This window comes from Nicotiana attenuata, chromosome 7, assembly GCF_001879085.1.
Source record: "Nicotiana attenuata strain UT chromosome 7, NIATTr2, whole genome shotgun sequence".
In the NCBI taxonomy this organism is placed as follows: domain Eukaryota; kingdom Viridiplantae; phylum Streptophyta; class Magnoliopsida; order Solanales; family Solanaceae; genus Nicotiana; species Nicotiana attenuata.
Window position 1 is genome coordinate 5,802,707 of NC_031995.1, and position 9,072 is coordinate 5,811,778.

Genomic DNA, 9,072 nt, shown 5'->3' on the forward strand with positions numbered 1-9,072 from the left:
TGTGTTCCTACTTCTTAGATGCTCGTGACTTGTGACACCCCGGTCGGGTTATGTGGGGTTGAAGATACTGATTATTATGGCCGTTAAGTTGTATTATTCTATTCACTTATGTTTAGTAATTGTTAAAGAAATGATTTGGGTAAGTTGGCTGGCCTTGTCTTCACGAGAGGTGCCATCACGACCGGGTATGGGAATTGGGTCGTGACAGATTCATAAGTCAGTAAATCACATAATCAAGTGACTGAAAGAGTACATACATAAAGGAACACATTAATCTAAAAGGGAAGGGAGCAGTTTACAGCATGCTTAGTAATGAAGCTTGATTGCATAAACATAAGTAGAAACTAGCAAGAGTGAAGGAGACAGCTAAAGAAACATGTTGTTTTTTATGCTTGAAGATTAACTAGGACATACCAGTAAGAAGCAAATGCAGAAAGGAAAAGTAAGCAAATTTCCACAGCCTAGCCTTGGCTTTCAGCCGGCTAGACAAAGCAATAAGCACAACTAGTACCGGAGAAAATAGTGTTTTGAGTGAAGTGTGTGTTCTGAACTCAGATGGTTCGTGTGTTTGAAAGAAAAAGGATGCAGGGTATTTATAGCTTCTGAAAATGAGTGAAAAGTAAGATAATAAGTAAAGTTTTAATATAAATATGGAAACAATCAACAGTCTAAATCAATTATACAAGTGATTTCCTTTAATTAAGGAATCACTGTTTAACGGGTAGTAACAGGTTCAAATAAGGAAAGAAATCAGTTTGGGAGTAGATTGATTATTGCCATATAAGGGGTAGTAAAAGCATGCAGTGAACAATCAAGTCTGAGTGCGAAAATATGCTTATTTTTGGAAAGGATTCAGCAAGGTAAATATTACAGTAAAGGGAAAATAATCAATCAATTTTAAACAGGCGAGTGAAATTAGGGTTCATAAAAGAAAAGCTTTGAAATCAATCACAAGATCAGGATCAATCAAGGAATGATCATCCTTCTGCACTTCAGTATATAAACAGAGTGAACAGATACATCAGACATGCGAGGCCAAGCCCATTGACAAAAGAAACAGCATACAATAGTAGCAGAAATAAGCATAGGATTCAGTAGATAGTCAGGGCTCAAATCTATAGCCAAAGTGAAGAAAAGAGTCAAACCAGTAAAGGTCTCACAGTAACATGTGAGGAAACCTTTTGAAACCAAAGTCGAGTTTAAAAGATAGTAAAACTCAGAATCAGATAAGTTACATAAAGAAGAGGGAGTCAGAAACAAAGAACTTTAATCGAATCAAGTGCATGCTCAAACAAACAGTTTCAGACCAAGAAGACCTAGGGTTTTCAGCAATAATCGTGTTTAAAAGATGATAAACAAATAAATCAAGCAAGAACTTAACCAAACAAGACTCATCTAACAAACAGCTTCAGAACTCGGATGAAACCCAAAAGAAATTAGGGTTTTCAACATGCTAACTCAGATAGAAGAAGAACATGAGCAAAACATAGCAAATCACAAACACGTTAAAATCAGAGAAGGGATTTTTGAAATAACTTAAAGAAAAACCCTAATCGAAAAAATGAAGAGTCGTTTTTTAAAGCAAAGTTAAAGAACCTTCGAGAAACACTTAAGAAAGTCATAACAAGTACAAATCTAAAGCAGATCTGAAAAAAAGTTGAAAGATCTTAAAGATTAGGGTTTCGAGAAACCCTAGAAAAGGTGAGAAAGGCCCTGAAAGTTACCGATCTAACCAGGAGAGTCAAGGATCTGGCTCGAGCGGCCATGGCTGGCCGGAGAAAGGTCAAGGATGACCGGAGAAAAGCCACGAACTGAAATCGAATAAGGACTGGACCAGAATCCCTCAAGGTCTGGACATGAAACCACAGGAACAAACATCCAGGAGCCATAGGAGGCCACTACACGTCTCCAATGGCCATGGGAGGCCATGGATTAGGCAAGGTTTAGGGTGGATTAGGGTGTAGTTTGATGGCGGCGGCTACGGTTCATAAGGGTTTCAGAGAGAGTTGAGAGAGAAGATGGATACAAAGGCGGTGGTAGGTGAATAATGAAGTAGGGTAAAGGGTCATTTGGAATTAAAAAAGGAAAGGGCAGCCGGTGGCCGTTGATCTAAATGATCAACGGCTGGGATTAAAGGGGTTAGGTGGGGATCCAGGTTGGGTCGTGTAAATTGGGTTAGGGGGTCGGGTTTGAGTGGAAATTGGGCCGAAAAATTGGGTTCAGATTGGGGCGAAATTAGGCTATAATTGAAATAAAATTGGGTTATCATTTAAATAGCCATTTTTCTCCTTTTAAAATTATAAAAATAGTAAATTAATTTCTGGAAATAAATTAAAAGTACTAAAATGATTTGTGACATATAATTATAAATATAAAAATACTGGACATAATTTTATGAATATAAACGCAATTAAATCCTAAAAGAGGCTAATATTACAATTATATGCAATTTAGTTTTTAAAATACTAAATAAATTTGTAAAAAAATATGCAAAAATCATCTTGGCTATATTTTGGCATAAATATAAAAGTCCAACAAGTGAATCACCAAAATGATAATTTTTGAAAATAATTATTGAGTTTTTATGGATAAAATAGAGAAATAAATTGGTTTAAAAACCTTTAAAGATTAAGGAAAAATAACAAAATACTTGAACATACTTATATATGTATACATATGCTATTTTGAAGGTATTTTTGATATTGAAAAATATATAGGAAAAATTGGGTATCAACAACACATCTTCATAAAAGACTACATCCCTGCTAATGAAGAACACTCTGTGTTCCAAATCCAATAGCATGTAACCCTTTTGATGTGCTGCATTTCCCAACAGAACAGATCTCACTGTCCTTGGCTCAAACTTGTCATGCTTGATCAAGTTTGTTGCAAAGCACAAGCATCCTAGCACTCTTAAATGGGAAATAGAAGGTTGTTTCCCATGTAGCATTTCATAAGGAGATTTACCTGCAAGAATTGAGGAGGGTATCCTGTTGATAATGTAGACTGCTGTGTCAATACAATGGCCCCAGTATCGAACAGGTAAATGACCCTGAAATCTAATAGCTCTGGCTGTCTCAAGTATGTGCCTATGTTTTCGTTCAACTACCCCATTTTGCTGAGGAGTGTATGGGCAAGAACTCTGGTGTACAATGCCATGCAATTGAAATAATTTCTTGCAAGAATGATTAAAAACTCTCCTCCATTATCCGGCCTAAACATCTTAATAGGCTTACCATACTGTGTCTTGACCAAAGCAATAAAGTTTTTGAGTAAAAACACTACATCAGATTTAAGTCGCATAAGAAACACCCAAGTCCATCTAGTGCAATCATCCACCAAAGTAAGGAAAAATCTCATGCCATTATGAGTAGGAACTTTATATGGACCCCAAACATCCATGTGTATCAAGTCAAAACTAGATAAGCTTCTACTCTGACTAAGTGAAAATGGTACTCTAGTCTGTCTTGCTAGTGGACATATCTCACATTTACTCAATTGATTGATATAAGAGAAATTGGTATTATTCAGTAGGCTAGGAATTTTCCTAAGAACTTGCATTGGAACATGTCATGTTCTCTTATGCCATAAGTCTGCACCACTTGCTCCACTAGTTGCTGCAAAGGCTCGATTCACTTTTCCTCCAACTGATGTAGAAAGAACATATAGTCCTTCCTCCTCCTTACCAATCCCCTTCACCTTCCCAGACAAGAGGTCCTGAAATACAAAACATTGTGGAAAGAATGTGACACAACATTTCAAGTCCTTTGTCATCTTAGATATTGACAAACGATTGAACTTGAACGCTGGAACACAAAGAACATCCTTAAGAGTATCACCTCCTGTGAGTTGGCATTCTCCCATGTGTGAAATTGTGGGTGAATCTCCAATAGGCAACTGAACTTGTCATGTGCTTCCTACTGATTGTTTATTATGTAATAATTCTTTAGAACCAGTCATATGATTCGTAGCACCAGTATTTACAATCCATTTGCAAAGTATCATATTTTCACATAATTCTACATTGCCACAAAAGCATTTACCTGCCATGTGAGCACTGGCATCTCCAACAGAACTCTTGTTCAATAGTTGTAATAGTTGATTGTACTAGTCTTGTGTGAAGAACTGGGCTGGTACTGTTGCATTGCTTATTTGTTGACTAGGCATTTGTGTGGTTTGAGACTGTTCACTCAATAGGGCACCATTTGCCTTTCCCTTTGGCTTGAAATCTGGAGGATAGCCCACGATTTTGTAGCATTTGTCCTCAAAATGTCCCATTTTATTACAAAATCACATTTCATTAGTTTATAGCAATCTTTTCGAGTATGTCCTTTTAGGTGGCAAAAGTCACATTCCAAACTATAATTTCTTCTTTGCTTGTTTCCTGATTGTGCAGTAAATAGGGCAGTAGGCTCAATGTTCCCTGCATTTCCATAATTGGCACTAGTAATCATCCGCCTGCTTTCATCTTGAACTACCATGGCATATGCTTTGTTGATAGACGACAAGGTAGGCATTAAGAGGATCTGACTTCTAGCTTGTTCAAAGCTATCACTTAATCCCATGAGAAATTATAACAGACGTTGATATTCCAACTGCTCAACATACTCAGCTGCTGGAGGTGGTGGTAAAATAGAGTCATACTCTGCCCACAGATCTCTGAGCTTTGTAAAATAGGTAGAAACAAAACAAATTCCCTGAGTCATAGTGAAGATTTCCTTGTGCAGATAGTATAATCTCGATCCATTTACTTTATCAAAATGTTCCTTGAATGCAGCCCACACTGTACAAGCATTAGATGAAAAAAGTACTCCAGTTATTAAATCCTCTACTAACATTGCTCATCAACCACGAGGTCACAATCGCGTTGCATCGATCCCACTGGTGTGCTAGACCAGATCCAAAATCCTCTTTTGAAGTCGATCCATCGACTAGGCATAGTTTATTTTTTCCTAACAAGGCTACCTTTATAGCCCGACTCCAGAGAGTATAATTCTCCATTCCAGTTAGTATAAGCCCTACCGACATGGATCCAGGTCCATCGGAAGGATGTAGATATAGCGGGTGGTTATGATCAAGAGTCGTAGATCCTCCGGCTCGTTCGTAGTAGTGTTCGATTCTTTAGAGATCTCCATGAATTAGGTCAAATCAAAGTGCTGAAAAACTGTAATTGCAGAAAAGTAGGGTTCTAACGAAAGCAGAAATGAGTGAATTCCTTCGAATTTTCCTTAATTGCTCGAAAATTCCTTAGAATTACCCGATCAACTGCTCTGATACCATGTTAAATTCTTATGATTAAACTGAAAAGATGATTCAATTCAGAGAAAAAGAAGAAGCAACTTGAGAGAAGAAGAGCAGAGAATGAAATTTCCTTCTTCGATTCTTCTGAGTGAACAATGTACAGTGTATATGACTACTTTCTACAGTAATCAACTAACTACTGCCAACTCATGTACAGCTGTACAAGTATTAAACTAATGGACTAACTACAATTACAATGACCTAACTATAGTTAAGTTAAGAACACATGTGAGCTAAGGCACTGCTTGCGTGGACACTTCCTTTACATGGTCCAGGCAGGGGTAATTTATTTAATTGGCCTGACAGATGTAACAAAATTTGTGTTTATTTTTTCAGTTGTTAGAAGAAAGTATCTACCTCTGTAACATTCTTTTATTTTTTCAGTAACCCCTTTTTTCTTGTTAGTTCATGGGTAGGTAAGTTTGAAGCTGAGGTTGTTACTGCGCAGTCCATCTTTTGTTATTCATTTGGGTTCTGTGCCGGGGTGTCGTGAATAGAAATGGTAGCGGACCGGGCATGGGTAGGTAAATAGGAGCGCGCCGCGGCGTGTTGCTAATTATTATTTTTTTCTGTGGTTGCTGAGCGAATTGAGCATCAAACTAATGTGAAAGGAGTCCACCCCAACCGTGTTTCAGTTAACTAGCTTCCTTAATCTGGCTAACGTTTCATGGCAGGTGAAAGAAACTTCATTTCAGCTCTGTGAATCAAAGGACATCTTAACAAAGTAAATTTTCATGTAAATTTACCTTATTCTAACTAAAATTGATTTATTAAAAAAAATTGAAAGTTACGAATACCTAAGTAACAAAATCTCTCTCTCTCTCTCTCTCTCTCTCTCTCTCTATATATATATATATATATATATATATATATATATATATATATATATATATATATATATATGTATGTATAAAGAGAGAGAGAGAGAGAAAACTTATGTTAAGCAGGGTGAGTTAAAAATGTTGCGGATAAGGCTCAACCCGAGGGCAAGTGTATAGATAGCCATTTTCAGTATGTTATTTAGAGATTAGCTAGTACTTATTTTGTCTTGAAATTTTAAACTAAAAATCTTAACTTTAGGACAACTCAGAACATTTTTGTCCTGTAAAATTGAACTGAAAAACTGAAATTCAGGACGCATTGGCTAATTCCTAAATAGTTGCCTTTTAGAATGGCTAGCTGGTGTCATTTCTACCTCAACGCACCTCACTCGGGTGTTACCATCCCTAGTCCTGAAGACCTCAGTCCATTCATAAGTTGGTATGCTTTCCATCTTAAGATTGCATTTTTTTCGAGAAAGCGATTGAATAATACACTACAAATATGTTCGTAGATTTTGATTGTGATAGGCGGATTTGGTTCAACTATTTTTTAGCTAACTTGGTGATTTGTGGAATTAACAGAAATCTGTAGGTCTGATTATGGACTATTGGTTGAAGGATTGCGTGTAGTTGGAGCATCTTGTTTCAGTTCGCACATTTCCTGTCTGATATATATGCATCCAATTATAGACCAAAGTTCATATCCTTATTCTTGCTCAAAACAACTTAAGGTTTAATGAATGGCTTTTTTCTCGGCCTGCTTTCGCATTAACTCACCATTTGGTGATTTGGTTCGTAGCAGCCCAAGTATATCCAGGAGTTCCTTTTACACGCTACACCGCTGAGATGTCCAGCGGATTCCTGGGCCTTGACGAATGGCCGGCCACCTTTTACGTTAGAAGAGCAAAAGGCCCAGGGCAAAATTTTGTATAAAACATTATAGGGTCATCGCGTGATCTCTGATTACCTCAGTTAAAGGCCCTTTTTGAGGGTTCTACGGCTCTAATGCAGCAAACATGAAGTTTTTGAAAAAGGACAGTATATATAGCCAAAGATGAGAATTTGATGCCCATATAAATTTGTTACTAGCTAGCTAAATGTCCCAGCTTTAAGATAGCCAAAGATGAGAATTTTGGTGCCCGAGGAAAATGAAGATGACCAAAATCGCCCCGTAAGTTTAGGGGGGAGATGAACTTTGTTCCTCAAGTATTACAGGTAGCATGCCAACTGAAAACCTTCACATTTATCAAGAGAAGAAGGGGCGTGGAGGAACAGGGAAACCAACACCAACAACTCCAAAGATTCATTTTACCACAATTTAAAACAGATGATCATCTTAACCTTAACCTTAACCTAGATTATGAATTTCCACCATAAGAAAAGTGAAGAAATTTCTGTATCTCAAACATAGCGAGTGTCTACACCAACTCAAACTCATTTCTCATCATTTTGTCAGCTAAACCAACACACAACTGATCAACAAGAAAAATACTAAGTCTATTTACACTTCATAGAGAAATGGATATAGGCTTCCAACAAGAAAAATACTGAGTCTATTTACTCTTCATACCAACCATCAGAGCCTAAACAACATAGTACTTTAAAATCAAAAGGGGCAAAAGGTCTAACTGAAGTACTTGTGAAGTAAATATGCAGCCGAAGGACGGTCCTCTGGGTTCTCGACCAGAAGTTGGGAATTGCATTCTTCAAAACTTTTAATTCATAGTCTTCTGGTAATTCTCCAGTTTCCTTCAATTTCATAAATTCACTAAACCTTTGTGAATCCGTTTCCATCAGGTAGGAAATCTCAAAGAGCAGCAACCCTAATGCATACATATCTACTTTTGTAGTAATCGATGGAGGGCTGCTAGACAACTCCGGAGCCTGGTACATTTCATTACCAAGTACTACGCTCCCAACAGCAATCTCGGCATCTCCAGTGGACCGAGCTGAATCAAAATGATTAAAAAAAGTTCAAAGAAAGCACTTTACAATAAAATAAATACTACCTTCGTTCCACTTTATTTGGCATTATTTCCTTATTAATCCGTTCCGAAAAGAATGGCACATTTTAATATTTCCTAAATGGAAAGCTTTTATGGCCACAGAAATGTCATGACTTATTTAAGACCACAAATTTTAAAATTTTATGGCCATACAAATGTTTTGACATATTTAAGACTATAAGTTTCAAAAATCTTCGTTTATTTCTTGAACTTTATGTCAAGCCAAACTATGACAAACAAAGGGAAACGGAGGGAGTACCAAGGAAATAACAAAGAAATTGAAAAAGAAGAGCCAACTCACCCAAGCCAAAATCGCCAATCTTTACTTGATCCTGTGCATCCATGAAGACATTATCTCTGGATATGTCTCCATGGATCACTCCACTTCCGTGGATAAATGTCAATCCCTCTAGCAGCTCCTTGAAGATCCGCAAAATCATCTCTGTCTCAAACACCTTTCCATTCAGTATCTCTTTTTCCAGCTTGGCATGTATGGTGCTAAACATAATAGATAGCAAAAAATAAGAAACAACTTTTAGCTTAAAACAATAGTTTGAAACTAGTTTAATGTAAGTTTACAAACCTAGCACAAAACTCCATCGCAACAAAGAGGGTCTTGTTGCATTAGCTACCATCTCCTCGTCTGAATATGAAGATCCAACATCGGGGACTCCATTTTCTATCCAGCACTAAGAATGAGAAGGAAAAAAAATTAATTGTGATGCGGAAAGTTACTTACACCAAAGATCTTCTTGAAAGGAACTAAACCCAACAACCACTTGCAAGTTCTATTTCAAGGACTATGTAATGCACAAAACAACATCTTGTCAAATTTGTTTTCAGCCTTTCAAAGCTAGAACAGTATTGTAAGTATTTTTCTCTCAAATCATTCTTATCCTTAATTCAAAAAATTCCTTTGTGACACATAATCATTATATTTCATT

At 36.9% G+C, this 9,072-nt stretch overlaps 1 protein-coding gene across 1 annotated transcript; it reads right to left on the reverse strand.

The window, feature by feature from the left end:
• Positions 4,572-8,728, reverse strand: LOC109229804 (interferon-induced, double-stranded RNA-activated protein kinase-like). Its single transcript, XM_019395357.1, has 4 exons — positions 8,712-8,728; positions 8,430-8,626; positions 7,760-8,071; positions 4,572-4,783 (listed from the first exon to the last, which is right to left on the reverse strand). The coding sequence occupies exons 1-4, from the start codon at positions 8,726-8,728 to the stop codon at positions 4,572-4,574; spliced, it is 738 nt and encodes a 245-aa protein (XP_019250902.1).